Here is a 24,337-nt window from a genome sequence, read left to right on the forward strand (position 1 = left end):
CAGTAAGCTTTCCTCAACAAAATCAAACAAAACACAAATCTAAATCAGTAATCAACTAAAAACTTCAATAATGGTCAGAATCCTAAAATAAATGAACACAAATTCATGATTTACAGAAAATATCGAACAAACGTTTGTGCAAAACATGAAATTGGTTGACACAAAACTGTGAATTGTCGACTATGTGGTGTTTTAATGCAGAAAATCGACGATACAAAAGTGTCTCTTACCAAAAATCGGAACTTTAGAAACCCGCCTTGTTGTCGACTGCAAATCGAGCAGCGCGTGACGAAGGAATCCCACTAGAACTGTGAATCTTCGATCGACGGTGCTTTTTAGGGGTGTGCATTCGGGTTTCGGTTCGGTTTTTTGCCAAAACCGAACCAAAACCGAAAAATCGAATTTAGTTCAAAATCCAAACCGATCCGAACCCGAAAAACCGAAACCGAAAAACCGAAAACTGAACTTAAAAAACCAAAAAACCCGAACAAAACCAAAAAATACGAAAAAAAAACCGAAAAATCTGAAAAAAATAAATATAATATAAATATATATTTATATATGTGTATTTTATTTTATTTTATATATACTAATAGAATATTTATATATAATATAAATTAATAATACATATAATATATATTATATAGTACAATATACTAAAAGAATATATATATTATATATAATATAATATATTAAATTAATAGAATATATATATAATTCGGTTTTTCGGTTTTTCAGTTTTTTCTTCGTCCGAACCGAATCTAACCGAAAAACTGAAATTTTTTTATTTTTAAAACCGAACCGAACTGAAAACCGAAATAACCAAACCGAATTTCAAAATTTCGGTTTGGTTCGGTTCGGATATTCGGTTTCTGATTTTTTTTCTCACCCCTAGTGGTTTTCACGGTGAAAATCGACGGCAGTGGTGGTGTGTCTTCGAAGTGAGTAGCGGCTAGGATTTTCAGCGGGTTTGAAATGGGGGAGAAGATTTTTGATCGTGGGTTGATGGGATGAGACGTTTGGAGTGAGAGAGAGTGTGAGCAGATGGAAGGTCTATGAAAATCCCGCTTAATTATCGCACCTTCCGTTTTGAAACGTGTGTCATCCAATGCAATTTTACTCTTATACCCTCATAATGTACAAATTACCACTAATAATGTAACACAGGGTCAGTTATTTAATCATCATCTGGACCGTCCACACCTTTAATCTAATGGTTGAGTTTATGTTGGAACTTAACTCTAAGAGGGCAATAGGAGCTTAATGCTCCCATATATATATATATATATATATATATATATATATATATATATATATAGTCCCATTATAGCAAATCTACTCCTTATTGCCGAACCGCAAAACCATACCAAATTAGGGTTTTTAGATCTAGTTTTTTATGGATGAGATGCACAAATTTATAAATTATTTTTGTCTTCATCACGAGCCTATTTTAATTCATCTCAGGGCAAATAAGTCATACTAACATATTACGAAGATTTAACTTCATTCCAGAATATATTACTCTATTCTAGTAGGTTTTTACTTCATTCCAATAAGATTATTACTTCATTCCAGTACGTAAAGACGGTTTTGCCGTCGCGTACCGTTCTTTCTCTCTACAATGTCTATCACCGCCGCCACGACGCTGAAAAAAAATGGAATGATAGCCTAATTGAATGATGTAATAAACTATTTGAATGAAGTATGTGTAGAAGCATTTAAAGTCCTACTGAAATGAAATAAAAAACTTTTTCCAATGAAGTAATAACGTTTCTAAATGAAGTAATAAACCTACTGTATAAATTGCATTTTAAAAAGTGAATAAAGTTAAAATCCAGTTCAATGAATTCGAATGAAACATGTGTTGAATCATTTCAAAACCTACTGGAAGTAAGTAAAAACATACTGTAGTTTCAAGGCATTACGTACCAGAATGAAGTAATAAACCTAATACAATGAAGTAAAAGGGGCTTGTAATGAAGACTGAAATAATTTACCCAACAATGCATCTCATAAAAAAAAGTAGATCTTAATGGCCCAAATTTGGTCTCTAGTTTGGTCTTTAATATTAGTTCGACATTGATCACAACTATAAAGTCCCATTATTCACAAATCCACTTCTTAATGCCGAACTAGAGACCAAATTAGGACCATTAGATCTTGTTTTTGATGGATTAGATGAGCTGATGTTGTGTTATTTTTCACATTCATTATGTACCGAATTTACTTCAACTGAGAGATAATTTTGTCATAACACATTATGAAGTAACAAACTAATGGAATGAAGTAATAAACTAATGGAATTAAGTAATAGAATGGTTGAATGAAATAATAAGTTCATTACTACTGCTTGACATTTAATACACATTGTATTTCAACAAAATGTCATATTTACTTCATTACTAACATTCATTTGGTTCATTATTTATCAAATATAGTTCATTACTACCGCTTAACGTGATTGTCAGCACTCTTATTATTGTTATGTTTAAAATCACCGAAACTCGTCCAACTCTTGCTCGAATTATGCCTACTAGTGATGCTCGACTTCACCTCATCCGGAAAAATCAGCGTATACTGTTCCTCCCCTTCCCTATTCCTCTTTATTGAGTGTCCCGCCGAGTGCGATATCGAGAACTTCTCTCTCTCCGTCTCCGTCTCCTGATTCCACCGCTCCTCGTCTTCCTCTGTGATGGTGACGCTGCAGCTGTCTAAGTCTTGGCGGACACAGGTGGAGGGATGGAAGGGCTTACGCCCTCCCCAACAAGATTTTTTTTCATCCTTTTCTATTTATAAATTTTTTGAAAATTAATGATAACAGTTTTAAGCCCTTCCAAAGCCAATATAATTGCAGACTAAATTGCTGGAATTGAATGATGTGAAGGGGCTGGACAAATTTTGAGGATCGAAAATTTGCAAAAGATAATGAAAGAAGAAAATGGCTGACGAAACTTTGGGGAAGAAGTTAGTGATATAATATTACTATATTAGGTATTGAAAGTCACATTTAAAAGTACTGTACCGTTTTGAGCTCCAATTAATGTTCTCTTATAAAATAAAATTGATTATGAAATTTATCCTGAGTTATAAATTTTGACCAATGAAAACTTCCTTAATTCCTTTTGCTATGTTGCATAAATGGTTAAACTTATTTCAAATATACGAGTAGCTAAAATGCATAACAAAGATTTTTTCTACTTTTCCAAGTTCTTTCACATCACTTCCTTTAATTCCTTTAGCTATTTTAAATTTATGATGGGTTGGACTAGTGTATATGATTTTTTACGATACAAGTATTACTTTTTCATATATACTAGTATATAATATGAGCCCGACTCAAGACAGGTGAAGCATTTTTTTAGACACGATACTTAAGAAATTGATGTGTTAAATGTTAAAAGTGGAAAGAGTAAAGTAAGAGATGAAATAAAATAAGAGAGATGAAAAAAGAATAAAGTATAAGAGAAGATAAATTTTTTGCCAAAAAAGTAAATGACTTAACTACTTTGAGATAATAAAAAAAAAGAATACGATACAATTACCTTGGAACAAAGGAGTATAATATAATAAAACTATACTCCATCAATTTACTAGAAATAAAAATTCTTTCATTTAAAAACCATTTATTAAAAATAGAAACTTTTCATTTTAGAAAATGGACACACAATCCACTAACACTAATTTCCCTATATTTTTCTCCTCCTCTATCATATTTTATCATTTTTTTTTTTTTTTTTCATTTTTTTTACTTTACCGATTTTGCATTAAAACTCATGCCGTTTTCAGAATTTCTATTTTTAGTAAATGAAAGGAGTATATGATTAAGCCCCTACTATTAATATTTCCTGCGTCCGCCACTGTTGGCGGGTACCCTCGTCCTCCTCGTTGACCGACACCCTCGGCGACTGCAGAGGTGAGTTGAGGTCGCGGTGACAGACCAGGCATGTCTTGTAGGACTCGAGCCAGAGGTCGATGCACTCGCGGTAGAACACGTGGCAGCAGGCGGAGGACGTCGATGCTCCAAAATTCCACCAGGCAGATGGCGCACTCTTGTAGATGAATTAATATGACCACAAGATTATAAAATTGGTAGATGAGATTTGGTCTCTAGTTCGGTCTTTAAAATTTGTTCGACATAGATCACAACTCTATATATATATATGTAAATAAAAGAACTTTCAACATTTTTTTTTATTTTTTCTCAAATTTTACTTTTTTAAATAAAATACATAAGTTTGAGATTTCTAATTTCTCCTTCAACAAAAGATTTCGATCAAATTAAAATTAATGTGGATATATTATCATCTCTATGTCAAAAACTGGCAAAACAATTTTTGTGTTATTTACTTGTAGTTATATGAACTTTTGACATATGAATTTTCACCTAAGCTTACATTTTTTTAAATTTAAATGTATGAACTTTGAGTTTTTCTCGCTGAATGAATCCAATCAAATTAATATTTTTGTATCGCTTTGAGACACATAGATTTATGAGATATTGTGCATTTAGGAAACATCTACTATATATTGGGAAAAAACCATAAAATCTCGAAAGTTTGAGAAAATTCTAGAAAATTTCAAAATTATTGGGAGGAATTTTTTTTAAAAAAGTTTGTGTGTTTACATACCAATTACCCTTTTCCTATTCAAAATGACATTACTTTAATGATTGTCGTTTTTGCCACATTAACATTTTCGACGGACAAGTCATCTTGAATTTGGAGGAAAAATCAGAAGATGTAAAGTACATGTATTTAAATTTGGAAGATAAAGTTCATGAAAAAGATTAAAAGAATCCAAAAATGTTAAAAGTCCGTGTATTTAATACCCCCTCTGTTATGCAATAGTGGAATAATAATTTTCTAGCAAAAATCAACACATTTATTCTCTTTTACTTTATTTTCTCTTTTACTTTATTATGTTTTACTTTATTATTTCTTCATATGACTATCCTTTTCATTTCTTACTTTATTAGTATTTTTCTGCTTAATTCATTTAACACAATTTTTATTAAATTTCGTGTCGAAAAGAAATGCTTCCACTGCTGCGGAACAGAGGAAATGGTAAATAATTCAATTACGAATATCAAAATATACAAATTCTTGTTAAATGCATATAAGAAAAAAAGACACAATGAGAGTGAATGAAAAATCTAAAGAAAATACAAAATAAAATTGAAAAAGGTCTACAGCTTCACCGCAACCGTCGCACCGCAGCCCCTGCAATCGCATTGGAACACCTGCCTTGCCACAAAAGCAACATCATTAACTTGCGAGTGCTTTTAGTTAGAGGTAATGTTAGTAATAATAAATAAATATATTATGAGCCACGACCGTTGCACCCCAGCCCCTGCAATTGCATCGAAACACATGCCTTGTCCCAAAAGCAACAGTGTTGTGAGTGCTTTTAGAGATAATGTTAGTAATAATAAATAAATGTATTTTGAGTATATAAATTGATGAATCACGGACCTAAAATGATATTTAAATAAATTGACATATTGAGTATAATGTATTTCTAACTTTTTAAATTGCTAACTCTGTTAACTCATTAATGCACTGTATTAAAAACGTCAACAGGATGACTTTAAAATGCCAACACAATATATTGAAATGACAATAAAATTATGTGTTGACATATTAATGTCTGCGTTGGTGAGATAGCAAAGTTAGCTACTTAAGAAAGTTAGTAATTGATCACACCTCACCTCTTCCTTTGAGTATAATATATTGTTAAATTGATATATAGAGTATAATATGTTATAAGATAGCAGTCTCTATGAATAAAAAGACAACTAATTTTTTGTGTATATACTAAATGCTAAAAATGATAGTAGTACTCGGAGTAGATATCTGTTCACAACAATGAGAAATGCAATATGAATAGCATTTCTCAATCCTAGTACATATTCTTGACTTTTAAGTTCTCCATTACACAATGGTCTACCATATTTATTTCTTCAACTGTCGAGCACAGTCACTTGCTTCATATATCTGTGTATATATAGGTCTAAAACCGCAACCCATTATACTCTTAGTTCACATATACCAATTCCAAAATAAAAAATACTTATAAGAAATGAGAACTACTATAGAGAATAGCCCAAGGCCTCTTGAAACATCATCTCCAATTCCATTTCTAAACACAAGAGGATCTCTTTCATCCACTCCCGGCATTCACTTAACTTGGCAGGACCTCTGGGTGACGGTGCCAGATAAGGCCGGCAAGCGGCGACCCATCCTCCGCGGCCTCACCGGCTATGTCCAGCCGGCCGAGGTCCTAGCCATCATGGGCCCCTCCGGCTGTGGCAAGTCCACCCTCCTCGATGCATTAGCAGGTTCACCTATGTATATATATTATAAATATTATATTGCATTAATATATAGGTTAAAATGCTCGTTTCGATTAAATGTTTGGATTATTGATACAGAGAGGCTCCATTTCAACACTAGACAGAAGGGAGACATCCTTGTCAACGGCCGCAAGCAGCGGCTTCCATTTGGAACTTCAGTAAGAATAATATAATAAAATAACGTTTAAATTACTTCACTGACAAAAAACAACAACAACAAAATATCTCTTTAATAATTACTACTAATAAGTTTATATTTACCAAGAACCGTTTTAGTTAAGCATGTGGATTTGACGCTCAAGTAACATCGGTCGATTTGGCTATACAGAACTCTCAGCGACTATGCCAACATTAAATTTGGCATGGTTGCCGTAGTAATTACTTACTTAATGCTGACATAGTCGCCTGAGAGAGTTGTATATGGCCAAATTGACATTTAAATTAATTTATAAAATTCATTAGTTTAATTTACTCTAAACGTTTCCTCGGTTCGCAAGGCGTACGTTGCCCAGGACGATGCCCTAGTGACGACACTGACCGTGAGGGAAGCCGTGTACTACTCGGCTCTCCTCCAGCTTCCAGATTCCATGCCAGAATCCGAGAAAAGGGAGAGAGCCGAGGCCACCATCAAAGAGATGGGGCTGAGCGACGCGATTGACACGAGGATCGGTGGGTGGAATGTGAAGGGGCTGAGCGGGGGCCAGAAGAGAAGGGTCAGCATCTGCATCGAGCTGCTGCGGAGGCCGAGGCTGCTGTTCCTCGATGAGCCCACGAGCGGCCTTGACAGCGCCGCCTCGTACCATGTAATGAAACGCATCGTTGGACTCGCCCAGCACGAGAGGATAAGCGTGGTTGCATCAATTCACCAACCAAGTTCTGAGGTTTTCGAACTTTTCCATAACCTTTGCCTTCTCTCTTGTGGCCAGACTGTCTATTTTGGATCCACTTCTTCAGCAAATCAGGTAAGGCAACATTTTCACCTATTTATGTTTTTTTTATGTTGTGACAAATTTTATTTTACTTTTTTTTGTGGAAGCAGTTTTTTGAAACAAATGGATTCATATGTCCACCTAAGAGGAATCCTTCTGATCATTATTTGAGAACAATTAATCAAGACTTTGATTTGGTGAGCGCTTACATGATTAGTCCTTCTTACATTATTAATTATTTATTGTTAATATGGAGAATTATTTACTGTGATGTTTAGGATATCGAACAAGGGTTTGCTAAGGAAGCTATTAACGTTTTGGTTAAAGCCTATGAGACTTCAGATACATTCAGAGAAGTGAAACAATTTGTGGATGAAATAAAACTACAGGTATTGATGTGGAATTGCCACGTACAAATCCTCTTTCATGTCTCTCTCCGACATAACCCTTCTGTAGTAAGTGAGCGAAAACAATGTGTGTGGATGAAAAATGGGAAGTACTAGGATATTTGTCGACAGTAATTAGATTAGACTTAGAGATAATGCACCTAAGAATTAATTTAATACATCGACAATGACTTTGTCAAATACTTTTTGAGCGCTCTGATTGGAATGAGCTATGGTTAAAGTAGTCAGCTAGTGACAATTTTCAACGAGAATAAAATTAATGAATTTAGATCAAGATTTATTGGATTTAGATTGTTATCAAGTTAATATGTTAGAAACCCAGTAATTCCTGATTGAGTTCATAATGTGTTGGAATAGGTTTAGATAACCAGTAAAAAAGAAATACTCCTACATATTATTCAAATCATTTTCATTTCCTTTTAAGAACAAACTATACTTTAATTTTATTCTATAAATTCATGAAAAATAGGTTTAAATCATTTATATGAGGGTTTTTTTATCATGTAAATCAAATTTATAAACTAGTTTTAGTTGTGTAATATCAAATTACAACCGTATAAAGCAGGTTTGTTTAATCATGTAAATAAGTTCGTGTTGTGTTACGGTATCATTAATATGTACGTGCTTAGCGGGGGTTATGTTCGGGCTCATTTTCGGGTTGAAAATTTTCTTAACAGGTCGACTTTATTGGGTTAGAACATTATCATATTAACACGATAACCACTCAATCCGCACGATTTGTCACCCTCCGCTACCTTCCCATGATTATTAAAAATGAATGTATGTACATACATTAAGCAATCTAGCGCGTAACATGCATATAGCTAGAGCGTTTTATTGATTGCAAATAAATTATTTCCATTAAATATTGAATTTTAATATTCATTTTATTGTTGTTGCAGAAGAATGGACGGTTGGAGAAAAAAGAGAAACAAGCTGGATTGATAAGTCAATGTGCAGTTTTAACAAGAAGATCATGTTTGAACATGTTTCGTGACGTGGGATATTATTGGTTTCGTTTTGGAATATATGTTGCTTTGTGCTTATGCGTGGGAACAGTTTTCTATAATATTGGCTCTACATACAGTTCCATACAGGTACTTAAATTTATGTGTGTTAGATATTGATTAAACGTTACATATGTATTTTCTATAAACACAAAATATTAATCTATGAATATAGAATGTCATGCTATTAGAAGACAATATATAACATTAACAGATATAGTATTATAAATAAAAGTATGTAAATTATTCATTTTCGATCAAAAATTTGTTTAATTCTTTAATTAATCTTAAGTTTGCGACCCAGATATATTTATTCCAATTACGCTAATTATTTTGACAGGCGAGGGCTTCAGTGTTGGTTTTTATTTCATCTTTCATGACATTTATGGCAATTGGAGGCTTCCCTTCGTTCGTGGAGGATATGAAAGTAAGTACTTCATAGGTGCATTCCGATCATAAAATGACATGTTATTTTAAAAAAGTAATTTATTGCAAGTATAAATGAGAAATGATATGTTATATACTTTATCTAAACATATTATGCGAGTAACATCCTCGATTAACTTTGTTTGTTTTATTTTGTATTAATATTTAGTTTGATTTTCTAATAAATTAAAAAATATTTCTATTGATATATCTAATTTCACAAAATTCATAAAATCAAAATCCGATTTGTTCGTTCCAAGCGGCTGCTTATGCAGATATTCACACGCGAGCGTCTCAACGGGCACTACAGTGTGGCGGCATTCATGGTAGGAAACACCATCTCCTCCTTTCCATACCTTCTCCTCGTAACGGTCATTCCCGGGGCGATGGCGTACTACCTTGTCGGCCTCCAGCGAGACACCAGCCACTTCGCTTATTTCGTGCTACTCCTCCTGAGCTGCATGATGCTGGTGGAGAGCCTGATGATGGCGGTGGCGACCATCGTGCCCAACTTCCTCGTCGGGATCATTGCCGGGGCCGGAATCCAGGGCATCATGATCCTTAACGACGGCTTCTTCCGGCTGCCCAACGACATACCGAAGGTCTTCTGGAAGTTTCCGGTTTACTACATCTCATTCCAAAGATACGCCAACGAAGGCTTCTACAAGAATGAGTTCGAGGGGCTGGTGCTGCCCGACGGGCATTCCGGGCAGATCAGTGGGGAGGAGATTTTAGGGCGTGTTTGGCAGATGGAAATGGGGCGGTCAAAGTGGGTGGATTTGGGTGTGGTTATTGGGATGGTGGTGGTTTATAGATTGCTGTTTTGGGGGATTGTAACGGCGACGGAGGTTATTAAGCCTATGAATAGAGCGATTTTGGCGCGATTAGCCACACAAAAGAGAAACACTAATGTGGAAGATTAGATTCGCAAGAATAAAAAGTCATCAATGATCAATTTTATTGTAATGTGCGTTGAATATCAATGGAATTATCTTTTTCTGTTTGAAATGTCATACTCTATCTGCAATTGTCCATGTTTGACTGGACAGCAAGGACAACATTTTTCTGTTTGAAATCATCAATGATCAATGGAATTGAGCGATTTTAAGAAATGTGTAGAAAAATGAATGGAAAAAGTTAATGGAATGTAGTACTCACATTTATTTATTAGTTTTATAATAGAATGTGATTGTAATGAATTGGTGGAAAGTAAAGTCCATTTACCAAAAATGGGAAACAAGTAAAGTGAACAACATTTCACGTAGAACCTAAAATGACAAAAATGGACAACATTTCACGGAAGGCGGGAATAATAATTTTCATTTAACTCACCTACAAAACACCCTATCTCTAAACTCTCGGATATCTCATTTTAGAAGCAAGTGTGGAGGGCTACTCTAACAAAGAGGTGGTTCACTTAACCTCACAGAAGAAGCACACCCTAGATCGGACGCCTCTCACTCACGGTCCGCGCTGAGTTGCCAAGTTGACGTGGCGGCCATCGGCGAGCTCAGGTAATTGGGCCGCATAAAACACTTAGATCACTTTAATTCTCACTTGGGCTTACAACAATCACATAAATGGTCCACAAATATTCAATGCCACTAATTTGGACCGACTTTGGGACCATTGTCACGTCTACTTATAAGTTGCTACAAAAATCAATGACTTATATATAGGTCAATATCATATTTTAAAAACAAAGTACCGTTTTATTTTTTCCAGTAAAGGTCAGTTTCATATTTTAAAAACATGGTTTCCACGGCACGATAAACTTAGTAAACAATTTCGTGTTTGCCACGTTGACATTTTTGACACACAAGTCATCTTCAATGTGAAAGAAATATTATATTTGATGAAAAATCTGAAAATGTAAAGATCATGTAATTAGATTCAATAGATAAAATACTAGAAAAAGGACCAAAAAAATATTAAAAGTTTGTGTGTTTATAAGGAAAAAACTCAATTATATATGAATATCAAAATGCACAGTTTCTAATCAAATGCATATATGAATAATAAAAAAGTACAAGTTTCACTAAAATATACTCCATCCATCTATCAAAGAAAGTATGAGATAATGTGTGTGCGAGTTGGTCAATCGATTCAAGCCCTCCTGGCACGGCCTTTAAATTTAAAGGCATTTACTCATAAAAAAAAGAGAGTACGAGATAATGTGAGTAAAGTAGGAGAGATAAGAGAAAAAGTTGATAAAGTAGTAAGAGTTTTTTTTAAGGATAGTAAAATTTCTACTCGATAAAATTTCTACTCGATAAAATTTCTACTCGATTAGACCATAATCCGAATAGGGTTGGCCCGAAATCCAGACTAACCCAATTGACACCCACCCTACAATAGCACCAGAACATCCACCTCATCAGCGTTGTGGTTATGTTGAGAGTAATATTAGTAAAGATTAGTAAGTATACTGTATATACACGAATTGATGAATAGTGATAGATAAATTGATATATTTAGTAATACTTGTAAGATAGTGTCTAAAAGAAACTAAACCTTTTATTTGTCATATTAAAATGCTAAAAATGAACTATTTTCTAGAAATGAGTGCAATGGAACCACAGCATCATGTTCACACTAGTGAGAAATACAGTTTTACTAGCAATTCCATCCTCCCAAAAGTACATATTCTTGACTTTTAGTATTCTATCTGTCCTAAATATTTTTGGACACATAGATTAAGAAATTATATTAAAAAGTAGGAGAAATGAATAAAGTAGGAAAGATAAAAAAAAGAGTAACATAGATGATAGAATAGTAACAATGATTGAATGTTTTGTTTTTTATCAAAAAAAGAAATGTCACAACTTAGTTGGGAATGAGGGAGTATTACCCAACGGGCGACCATATTTATTTCTTACTATCAATCATAGTTATTTGCTATATACTGATACGAGTACAACCCCGACCGTCGTGCCCATCGTGCCAGAGCAGGCACACGAGGTGGAGGAGGCGCCAGAGAGCAGTGAGAAACGACTCAATTATGACACGGTCGACAGAGGGAGACCCGCACCGTCTGCGACCAAGGAGTCTCGGCCTAAACCTCGAACTCGTCTGCCCAACAAATTCGGGGAGTTTGTCTCCCGTTAAGAAATTAGTTAGTTGTTCATCTTATTATTTTAATTAGTTTCTTTTTTTTGAAATATGTTAATTATCTTAATTTGTTTCCTTTTTGAATTAGGTTTATTTGGAAACATTATAATTAGCCGTCTGATTTCACTTTTTCAGGGAATGAATATCAATTTTCGCCTACCTGTTATTTTATTGCTTTCAAGTATCCAAAATCTAATTTTCCGAGCAGTCGACGGGATTCTTCCTCCCGGGATTCTTACTTCCCGTTTCCGGCATCACGATAAGGGAAAACCCCTTATCATATACTCCTACTACATTTTGTTAGAATATGCTAGAATCATGAATTAATAATAGGAGGATATCGAGGGATTTCTATCCTTTTAGAATGTGTATATTACTAGGTATATATTCTGTATTTCTTGCTCACTTCTTCATCCTTTTAGAATGTGTATATTACTAGGTGTATATTCTGTATTTCTTGCTCACTTCTTCATCCTCTCTATAAAGGCTGATATCTCTTTAACATAATATACAATTAATACAATATCATTCTCCCAGTACAGCTTATATAACACATTCTCTATATACATATACCAAGTCCAAAATAAAAAATAAGAAATGGGAAGTGCCGGCATTCACTTAACTTGGCAGGACCTATGGGTGACGGTGCCAGATAAGGCGGGCAAGCGGCGATCCATCCTCCGCGGACTCACCAACTATGTCCAGCCGGCCGAGGTCCTAGCCATCATGGGCCCCTCCGGCTGCGGCAAGTCCACCCTCCTCGATGCATTAGCAGGTTCACCTATGTATATATATTATAAATCTTGCTTAATATATTAAAATGCTTCCATTTAATGTTTGGATTATTAATACAGAGAGACTCCATTTCAACACCAGACAAAAGGGAGACATCCTCATCAACGGCCGCAAACAGCGGCTGCCATTTGGCACTTCAGTAAGAATTACTACATAATAGGAGTACTAAGTTTAAATTAGTTCACTCGGACAAAAAAACAAAATAAATTTATCTTTGATAGTTATTAAGTTTCCAATAGTATATGTTATAATGTTGTATTTAATTTTAGCTAATCATGTGAAATTTGTCTTTTAAGGAAATAGCATCCGCCGCCAATAGTATATGTTATGATGTTGTATTTAATTTTTGCTAATCACGTGAAATTTGTCTTTTAAGGAAATAGCATCAGCCGATTTAGCCATATATAGAACATCACATTTGACAGTCACTAGCATTAAACTATTTACTTAGCTAATTATGCCAAATTTAATGCTGGCATCGTCGTTGAGTTCTATATATATGGCCAAATTAACCTTTAAATTAATTTTAAAAGCTACTCTAAAAGCAGTCCTTGGTTCGCAAGGCGTACGTGGCACAGAATGATGCCATTTCGCACTTCAGTAAGAACTTAGAACTAATAATAACTTTTAAATTACTTCACTCCGATAAAAGACAACATAAATGTCTCCTTAGTAAATACTCTCTCAGCGTCATTTAAAGAGTCATTTCGTTATTTTTGATCGTTCATGATTTAATGAACCATTTACTTTATACCACTTTTATATGTGAATGATAAACCTTGGGGGTCTATCAATTGAACAGAGCACTGATAGTGTTTGTGATGAACGAAAAATAGCAGCCCTTGCGTGAACAAGGGTTTGAAACTAGGGTTTCGAGAAAAAGATTTTATTCCTTAATTCTCGATGATTTTGACTCTCTAATGAACTCTTTATATATAGAGTTCGGACCCTGCTTGATTCGACTTACGATTCGGGAAAGAATCCCGAAAAGATTTAAATAACTAATCTAAGCAATTGTTCAAATAAATAAGGAAAACTAATATAGTAAAAATAACTTAAATAAGGAAACTTCTAATGCTAATGGACGTGAAGTCCCTATACTTCGCCGGCCGCGGTGCGTTCCTCTTCGGCCTCTTTTTCTTGGCTTGTGCTGGGGTCAATCGTTCCTTCCTCTCGTTGCTGGTTCCTGCTCCTTGTCTGCTGCTTCCTCGGGTCTGCTGGTTGAGTCCCTATCAACTTCCCCTTCGTTAGAATCAACCTTGTCCTCAAGGTGGAGAGTAGGAAAATGGCGCAGCAGAACCTCCTTTGGCTCCCAAGTTGGTGTTGACGGATCTGACGACCAGTGCGTCAACCATTGAGACTATGGTAAACCGTCGACAAGGACGGTCCTCTCCGTCGACGCTCTGACTGGGCTGTCGACTGGCTTGCTGTTGTTGAAGTCCGTTGGTAGCTGGCGATGCACGGTGTCTGATAATGGTGGAACAAGAGGCTTGAGTAAAGACACATGGAACACGTCATGGATACGACTCTCCAAGGGTAATTGTAAGCGATATGCCAACTTGCCAATGCGCTCGGCAATGAAGAAAGGGCCATAGTAACGCCTGCTAAGCTTGGCCGAACGGCTGTAAACGAAGCAACACCTTATCTCCAACACAATACTCCACATGTTGCCGGTGCCTGTTTACGAATTCCGCCATACGCGACTGAGCCCTAGCCAAATTTTATTTCAGCTCCTGGAGAAGAGCAGTTCTCTCGCCCAGATTCGGGCGCACCTCTGCGTTTTTCGCCGGTCCCGCTGGTATGCCGAAAATATTAGGCGGATCCCTCCCATAGAGAGCCCGGAAGGGAGACATCCCAATACTCACATTCACGCTACAATTCATGGCCAATTCGGCCCACGGCAAAAATTCGATCCATTTTCTTGGCTGTTCAAAGTAAAGGCACGAAGATATTGTTCGAGAGCACGATTCGTCACCTCGGATTGGACGTCCGTCTGAGGGTCATACGCCTTTGTAAATTGCAGTTTAGTGCCGCTCATTGTCAGGAGTTCCTTCCAAAAATCGCTCATGAAGATGGTGTCACGATCCGATAACAGTTTATCGGGAAACCCATGTAACTTTACCACTGTGTCAACTAAGAGCTTTGCAACTCTCGGGGCATCAAACCCGGTTGGGAGTGCACTGAAGTGGGCGTACTTTGATAGTTGATCGACGACCACCATAATCGCAGTGTACCCATGAGAAGGCGGCTGCCCCACGATGAAATCCATTGACGCGGCTGCCTAAACGAAATCAAGAATTGGCAGAGGTTGAATAAGGCCCGAAGGGCGGTCCGTCACATACTAAGTAACCTGACAAACCGCGCAAGTCTCCACATACTTCCGCACATTCGCTCGCATTCCCGGCCAATAAAATGAACTTACTACACGCGCGAATGTGCGCTTCTCGCCCGGATGGCCTGCAGACTTAGTGCCGTGACACTCTGCCATAACGTCTTGGCGGACCGAAGATTCCCGGCTGATATACCAACGGCGTTTAAAGAACAGGACACCGTCGACCACTGTAATTTGTGGGGGAGCAGTGTCGGCTGCCACTGCGGCGTGCAACTGGAGGATATCGTCGAGTTGGGAGTTCTCGGCTCTGATTGTCTCCAAAACTGCTGGAAACGGTCGAGTAAACAGAGTCAACATATTAGAATCGCTCGGCATCGGGTCCTGGTCGCGACGAGACAGAGCATCTGCTACCCGGTTCGAGGCTCCTGACTTGTACTCAATTCTAAATTTGAAACCCATCTGCTTCCGAATGTAAAACTATTGATCGGGAGTTTGAACAATCTGTGACAGCAAGTCCATCAAACTCCGTTGGCACCCCGAATTACAAACTCCCGGCCTAGCAAGTATTGCCGCCATTTCTGAACTACCTCGACAATCGCGTACAACTCTTTGTGATAGGTTGACGCTACGCAACGTCTTGGTCCCAATTTCTTGCTAAAAAACGCCAATGGGTGGCTGTTTTGGAGGAGAACCGCCCCGACGCCGAAATCGAATGCATCGATTTCAACAATAAAAGGGGTGGTGAAATCTGGCAGGTGCAGCACAGGGGCGCTGGTCATCACCGCCTTGAGGGCCGAAAAGCTTCCAATTAAAATCCTCCTTCTTTAATAAGTCAGTGAGAGGGGCCGCAATGATACTATAGTTCTGAACAAAGCGGCGATAATAGCCGGTAAGGATTAAGAAACCTCGTAACTGCTTCACTGTCGTTGGCGTCGGCCACGTAGTCATGGCTTCTATTTTTGCCGGATCGGCCCGAAGCTCACCTGCAGAAATTATATGACCCAGGTAGTTAATAGTATTCACACCAAACGAGCACTTGGATTGTTTGATGAAGAAGCGATTGGTGGATAAAATCTGTAGGACATGTTCCGAGTGTGCCGTGTGGGCATCCATAGAGGTGCTATACACCAAGATATCATCGAAGAAGACAATCACAAATTTTTGCAAAAACTGACGGAATATACTATTCATAGCAGCCTGAAATGTCGAGGGGGCGTTGGTCAAGCCAAGCGACATCACCAAAAATTCAAAATGACCATCGTGCTTGCGGAACGCGGTCTTGTGGATGTCCGCAATATGCATACGGATTTGGTGGTATCCTGAGCGCAAGTCGAGCTTAGAGAAGACCCGCGCACTGTGAAGCTCGTCAAATAACTCGTCAGCTGTAGGGATCGGGAAATGATCCGGGGTAGTGGCTGCGTTTAAAGCTCGATAATCGACACAAAAGCGAAAAGAACCGTCCTTCTTACGCACCAGCAAGACGGGCGACGGGAAAGGACTAGTACTTGGATGTATGACGCCCTGCTGAAGCATCTCTTTCACCTGGCGCTCAATCTTAGCTTTCTGAAAATAAGGATACCTATAAGGGTGTAAGTTCACCGACCGCGTCCCCTCGGGTAAGTGAATCTTGTGGTCCCACTCGCGGGGTGGGGGCAGTGTTGTCGGCACCGAGAAAACAGAGCCGAAGGATTCTAGGAGCGAAGCGATTCGCGGCTCCGAGTGGTGCTGGTCGCTGATGGTTGATGCCGGGGCGGAGTCAGGGGGAGTCTGGAGCAGCTCAAACAGATCACAGTCATGATCTTGGCCAATAAGAGAAAATAGAATGTTATAAGAGATCCGTTTTGGCGGTGCCTCGTCCCCTTCAAGGAGTATCACTCTATCCTCCCATTTAAACTCCATTGTCAAATCCCGAAAATCAATAGAGACCTTGCCCAGGTCCTGAAGCCATTGAACACCCAATATGACATCTTCGACCTGCAGAATAAACAATCTATGTCGAACATGTTTCCGTGTAGAGAGATAGGAGTTTTCAAACAGGCATATTTGCAACGCCATAATGCGTCGTTACCGACAAAATCACGGAAATGAGTAATAGCGTGGATCGGAAGACTTAGCTGTTCAGCGATGGTGGGATTGAAGAAGTTATGTGTACTGCCACCATCAATCAGTACGGACACCCGAGAATCGTGAATCAGGCCATGCAGGCATAGAGAACGGGGGCGCAGTTTTGGGCCGATGACATGAATGCAGGAGACGTCGTCCAAGAAAGCAATATTTTCTCCCTCTTCATCGGTTGCATAATCAGGATCGGGCTCCTCAACATCATCCTCGTCGTCCGCGCCAATCAGGACGTAGAATTTTTTGTTGCAGACGTGTTCCCTGCTGCCGAAAGTCGCACCACCAGAATGTTTGGCCGCTGTAATAGCCGAGATCTAATTTCTCGAGATTTATGAAATAAATACTAGAAATTTAAGAGAATGAGAACGAAAGAGTATTCGTTGATTTCTTGAAACACAATAATTGGAATTTCCAGTTAAATCTAAATTTACAAATGCTTGACGATGAAAATAAAGGAGAAAGAAAAGCGTTAACTATACGTAGACTTTTCCTACATGTTACAATATGAAACACTATCATATTACAACATAGAACTATTAACTTCGGTCTCTTCAACACGGGTTTCTCAACCCAGATTTTCGAGGGTCCGCTGGGCCGAACGAGAGAGGCTACACGAAGAGAAGTCAGCCTCGGTCCCTGCCAAAGGTAAACCGTTAGACAAAGAAAAAATGCATAGAAGAAGGAGAGTAAACAACTTGCACCAAAGAGGGAAAGGAAACCTTACCTTTCACAAAGAAAAGGGATGAAGGGCTTGGCTAAAAGAAGAATAAGGCCAGTCAATACCATCTGGCAGTGACAGACTCCATGTGAGACTGCAATTGGCAGCTCGTACCTCCACCACACAGCTGCCCTTGCCGAGAATATGGCTTACAAACCATGCCATTCAGTTGTGCACCTGCCGCAGGAGACAAACCCCATAAATGATTAGTGTACCATGTTGCTTTGTTACAAGGGAAGAAAGTGGTTAAAGAGGCTACATACTGCAGCAACCAGAACCGTGGGAAACCGTATCCCACAGATACACAGCCTGCAAGTTGCAGGGATATCAGTCAGTTTAAGTCAGTTTAACACAGTTAAGACCCCTTTTGTCAGCCAAGCAACAAGCTTTTGCAGCTTTCAGTTACAAGCTATGAATATAAATACATATGCTGATTCCCTCAGTTACACTCTATCGCCCCACAACATTGCTCCCTCAGTTAGCTAGCAGATTAGAGAGTGAAGAGAGTCGAGGCTAGAGGTAGAGTTCAGCATAATATTGTGCAGAGAAGGTAAGCTCACTTAGTTTCTAGCTCACTTTGAATGTCATACCATCACGTAGTAGAAACCTCACACCAAGGGTGAACACAAGCACACTAGGATGCCATAGTCAGAACTCAGGCACAGTAATCACATAACATTAACGAGCAAACACAATAGCCTTATCAAGTGAGACATATAAGCTCCCTGAAGCATGAACATTTATGAACACCAATTCAAAGGATCGCTTCCTATAAGAGGCCGCATAGAATCACAAATAACGCGATGAATGACAAGTTGAACCTAGATCTGTAGTAGAGCCCTAACCCAAACTACAACACAAAATCGATTGAACATAGCAAATCTACCATAAGAACTAAGAGGGAGTTAGAACTTAGCTACATCCGAGAGGGAGACAGAGAAGGAAGGAGCTCCACCGGAACAGAGGAGGTGCTGCCCGGCGACGACGCTGCAGTAGAGACAGAGGCGACGGTGGTGTTGTCCCGTCGGATTAAAGGACGAGCAGCAACCGATTACAGCCCCTGCAACGTCGCCAACGGAGCACCGACGGTGGACTGTCGCGACGGAGGGAGAAAATGAGGCGATGCCTCTACTTCTTCTCTGGCAGCGAAAGATCAGAAACGAAAAGCAGCAGCGCCGCTGCTGGACCATTGACCGACGGCGAAACGCGCCGAAGAAAGGGAGACGGCGATGATGGCGGTGATTCCCGAGAAGGCGACGCCCTCCTCTGCCTATAACGCCGACTCGGCAAAATAGACAGCGACCAGCCGCGGCGCCAGCATGGGGCGACGGTGAACGGCGAGTCAGCGCCGTCACCGAGAGTGAAAGGGGCGGATGAGCTAGGGTTTCACCATTTCTAATTTGAGCTCTGAAATTGAATTTTGGAAAAGTGAAGAAGATGGGAGAAAAGGAAAGTGACGGTTTGGGGGAGTATTCTGGGTCAGAATTTTAGTTGCTATTTGGGTCTTTTTAGTTGGGCCTCAGAAGGAAAAGAAAAGAGAAAAAAAAAGGAAGGGAAATTTAGATTTGGGCCGCTGCACATTTTTAAGCTGGGCCGAAAATTTAAGGACCCCTAAATTAAATATTTGGGCCACGTTTAATTATTTGGGCCACCGCCCATAACAGAATTTAATCCATGGAATTTGATTCCCCTAAGCCACGGAAGAAAGGAAAATTTATTAAGCCGTGCGGAAATAGTACCCAGTAAATAAATAGATGAGAAACTCCATTAGTCACTGAAAGTATTTTTAAATACTTAAGATAATCCGGGAATTTAGTATACCCGCACAGTTCGGCCAGATTCCGAATAAATTAAATCGCCGATTTAATTACAGAATTAAGATTTCTAAATTTAGAAAGAAATAAATAAAATAATAAGCACACGCTTAGGCATGCATACATGCAAGATAAATAATTACTTAAAGCCTAATTTAAGAATTTTATTTTTGAAAAGGAACGTCGTCGCATGGCGCGTAATCCCAGTTCAGGAAGCGCCCGTTTGAAAGAGTTAAGCAGACGAGGTGGGCTTTCTTTTGTTTCTTTTAAAGCGTGTTTTATGTGAAAACATGATTAATTGAATATGTTGTCATGCCATGTTTTGTTTTATGATTGCCTATCTGTTGGCTATGCCAACCAGTTAAATCGAATTCGGGTTCCAGTAGGTCAGTAAATCCTACTAGGACTAGTGTACACATAAGGACCGTGAGCTAGCGCCAGGTTGGCTGGTCCAGGGGTAGTGAGCTAGCGCCAGGTTGGCTGGCCCAATGATCATGGAATGTGGCCACATTCCCGATTCACGCATTGAGATATGGTATATCATCAGAAGTTTAAAAGACTGCAGTCTATTTTCAGAAAGAAATAACAGTTTTAGTGACTGGGACTTATTTTCTGAAAAACCCCGCGTTCACTCAGATTGGATGACAACTAAAAGAGAAAAATTTTTCGGCATGAGCCCACTGAGTGCATCAAGTACTCAGCCCTGCATATTGTTTTCCTTAATGTGCAGGTTGATTGTTGTCAAGGCTGAGGAGGTGTTGGGACAGAAGAATAAGTAAGTAGGAAGGTAGATGGTGTAGTATGTCTTCGTACATATTACATCTGTCTTGGTACTCTTCCGTTGCGCAAATTTAGAACTTGCTTTTAGCAAAGACAATTGTCCCACAACTACTCTGATTCAGTATGATTGTACCCTCAACACATTTCAGACAATGTTTCCCTTGCTTTAAGCATCTTATGATGAGTTGGGACAGTTTCAGTAACATTTAGTCGCGATATAGCTACACTTTCTTTGACTAGGAAGATGTGGTCGTGACAGAGTGGTACCAGAGCACCTTTTCTTTCGCTCTGACCCAAGAATCTTCCTTCTAAGCCTTAGTCCAGAACAATAGTACTAGGCTAGGAAGTGAACATAATGATAAGTACAAGATCCCAACACCTAAGCTCGACACGACCAACTGCACCAGAAACAGGGGTCGACGCCCGCTCGTCCAGAAAAGAGAATTTCAAAGAAAGAAAATATTTTTCCGTTTCGAGAAGGAAAATGAAAAATTTCTAGATTTTCAGGAAAAGAAAAGAATTTTCACAACCCTACATGGGAACGAAAATGTGTATTCAAAATGTTTGCGTGATGCAACGTGATAGCAAATACTTTGCATAAGATATGCTTAATGTATCTGTGATATTTATCAAAGAGCTTGACAGAAATGTATAGCTGTCATGTGGGCCCATGTATGCGAACCTAGAGTGCTTTAGAAAAGTACTTTAGGTGAGACACATGCGACCAAGTACTAGCAGAACGAGAATTTGTTACCTCCTTCTAGGGCGACGAGACCAACTAACACCCACCAGTTTGGGTAAGCTTCTAATTCCAAGGAAATATGAGAAAGAAACGACGAACCAGAAAGTACTATTCAACAATTAAAGGAAGTCCATTCCTTTGAGCACACAGATAGTATACGTATATATATATATATATATGTATACTAGACGATAAACCAAGAAGGTCTCAATGTCTTTATAAAGACCAAGTCATAACGAAAATAGTGTACTTTCAAGCCTGTTCGGGAGATACATCCCTACACGAAAAGAGATCGTACCTGCAATCTAGTAAAGTGATCTAAGCTGGCGTAACAGGCCCAAGTGGCTACGTGACCCAGAAACGATACTTATAGCGTGCTATGAAGCACGAAGGAGAATGCAATGTTTTAAAAGAATCAGTGTTCTAAGTTATCGAGAACGATATGAAAGTATGACCTCCAGCTACGGTTATCAGTTTAATAGCATGAGAAACCCCATCTTGGAATGTATGGTTTCCTAGAACGTGTTTATCGTGTCAGAGCTCCACAAGAACAGACAAAGGAGTGTCACATAACTAGAACCGATGATTATAATCAGTAGTACTTACTTGGATTCCCAATGAAATTCCTTCTAAGAGTCTCCCCAAAGGACGGTACCCCCGCCTATTCAGACTTTAGTTTGACTCGCAAGTAACCTGTTTGTATTCATTTTTCTATGCGAGATTTGACTCACTTCCAGTTTATGGACTGTAGTCCTTTGACTCATCGTTCATAAAGAGTAAAGTTTGACTGTGTAAGCTCCGGTCATAAATTCTGAAGTTGTTTATATCTATGACTTTCAGAATGAGCTTATTCTTCAGACCTTCTCTGAACCTCCTGGATAACGATGTCCTCTCGTCTATCTAAAGACTTGTGATTGACTCACAATTTTTGCAAGAAATACGCCACTTTCATTTTTTTTCACGAAAGCAGTGATTCAGTTTCAGTTCCCAAATTTAGGATACTCCTATGTTTCAAGCATCGTTATTTGTTGTTGTCTCTTTTTGAGCCACAATATAGGGGATTTATATCCCGATTTCTTGGACCCATGCAATGAAATTTCATTCTTATGATGCTAATGATCACGACACTTAAACAGTTTTCCTCGGGGAATTTCATGTGGTGCTGGAACTTTTGTTCACCTCCCTATTTTAAAACCCTACAGAGGTGAAATTATTCTACCTCAGTTCCAGTACATGTATTATTCCTAGTCTCAGAATTTTTCTGCAACTTGAAGTTAAGGCAAGCATATTGCACTTTTCCCTAACGAGCTAGGCCTAGCTGATTTTTCTGAATAGTTCATTTCAGTGTATTGCCTTAATGAACCTATGAAATCATTGATGTGATTTTGTTATTCCATATCAAGATGCCTTTGAAGCATGATCAATGTTCCTTCATTGCAATCGCCTACGTTTCTAAATTTTTGCGGTTGAGCATCTTAGGCGGTGACATGTTTGAACCACTATCCTTGATGCTCAGATCCTTTCAGTTTAATTGGACAACAGTACTGTCCTATTTGGCAGCTTACTATGGAAATTTACAGTTAATTCATTTCCATCCAGTTTTCATGACCTATCTCATGATTATTTCTAGCTCCCACCAGGGGTGAGCCTCAGCTTCTATGAGTTTATCTGAAACCAGTTGAGCTATGTAGTTCTTTGAACTAACTCAGTACTTACCTTCAAGGTCGATTATCGATGAAAATTCATATGAGGTGAACAAGAGATGTTATTCTTGTCCAGTTGGGTAATCAGGAGCCCTTCAAATTTTCAGTCATACTCTCTTATGTTATTGGAATTTTGGTTTTTTTTAAAAACGTTTGATTTTATGTGATTAAGTGCTTTGCGTGAAATAAATTACCGTGGTAATTGTGGAATGATGAGCTTGAGATTTTATCGTTTTTTCCAATGTGGGGAAAAGATTAATAGGATCATGCATTTATCCTTTCTCGAGTCGATTCATTGAAATATTCGGCCCTTCCTAATTATTGAAATAGTACTTCTTTTTGTGGATTTAATTAATTATTTTGGGATACTTCTCCAAATTAAATCCAAACCAAATGACCCCTAAGTAGTACTATATGAAATTCGAACTCCATTTTATTTTCCTTGGGAGTGTCCGAAAATCTCCTATAGGAGAAAGAATTATTTTCATTTGATTTAATTGGTGCTTTATTGACTCCCTTCCTTTGATTTTAATCCAATTAAATCATGTTAAAATTTATTCCTTCACCCAAAATAGATAGAGAGTTGGGATATTTCCTTGGCTATTTAGCCTAGCAATTTTCGGCCCTCTCCAATAAAATTTGGAGAATATTTTATTTGTTTCCTAATTTGTGGAATCCCTATTTATTCAAATAAATTCCTTTGTCAATTTAATTGGGGATGTGAATATTTTTCTACTACTTCCCTTCCATGTCACACGCCCCATACTATTATTTTCCTTGTGGGAATTTAAATAATTGTTACCTATTTTATGGGAGCCTCTTTCCATAAAGAATTTACCAAAATTTAAATCCTATTCTATTTAATTGGGGATTTAAATAATTTCCTTGTGCAAAGTCCTTGAAATTTTCGGCCCCCACCACAATTGTTCCTACTTGGAGATTTAATTTATTTGTTTCCTTGTATTCATTATTTTTATTTCCCAAATTGTGGATTTATTTCTCTCCAAGTAAATATCAAATAATCTCTTATTAAATTTCAGCCATAATTTTCGAAAATTAGGCTCTTTATAATTGTGGGATTTTTATTCATTAGCCTATATTTT

General features: G+C 38.2%; 1 protein-coding gene and 1 pseudogene across 2 annotated transcripts; both read left to right on the plus strand.

Moving 5' to 3' along the window:
* Positions 1-5,913: 5,913 nt before the first annotated feature.
* Positions 5,914-10,134, plus strand: LOC121773693 (ABC transporter G family member 1-like). Of its 2 annotated transcripts, none has more exons than XM_042170597.1 (8): positions 5,914-6,337; positions 6,431-6,510; positions 6,850-7,314; positions 7,392-7,478; positions 7,560-7,670; positions 8,591-8,785; positions 9,036-9,122; positions 9,382-10,134. In XM_042170597.1, exons 1-8 carry the CDS (start codon positions 6,079-6,081, stop codon positions 10,042-10,044), a joined length of 1,947 nt encoding a protein of 648 aa, XP_042026531.1. In that variant the 5' UTR covers positions 5,914-6,078; the 3' UTR covers positions 10,045-10,134. The 2 variants fall into 2 exon arrangements, with proteins under 2 accessions (XP_042026531.1, XP_042026532.1); XM_042170598.1 differs by having other exon boundaries at positions 5,916-6,337; positions 9,397-10,134.
* Positions 10,135-11,682: 1,548 nt separating this feature from the next.
* LOC121774283 overlaps positions 11,683-24,337 on the plus strand; it is a 94,260-nt pseudogene continuing 81,605 nt past the window's right edge.

Source organism: Salvia splendens, chromosome 17, assembly GCF_004379255.2.
Source record: "Salvia splendens isolate huo1 chromosome 17, SspV2, whole genome shotgun sequence".
Lineage (NCBI taxonomy): Eukaryota > Viridiplantae > Streptophyta > Magnoliopsida > Lamiales > Lamiaceae > Salvia > Salvia splendens.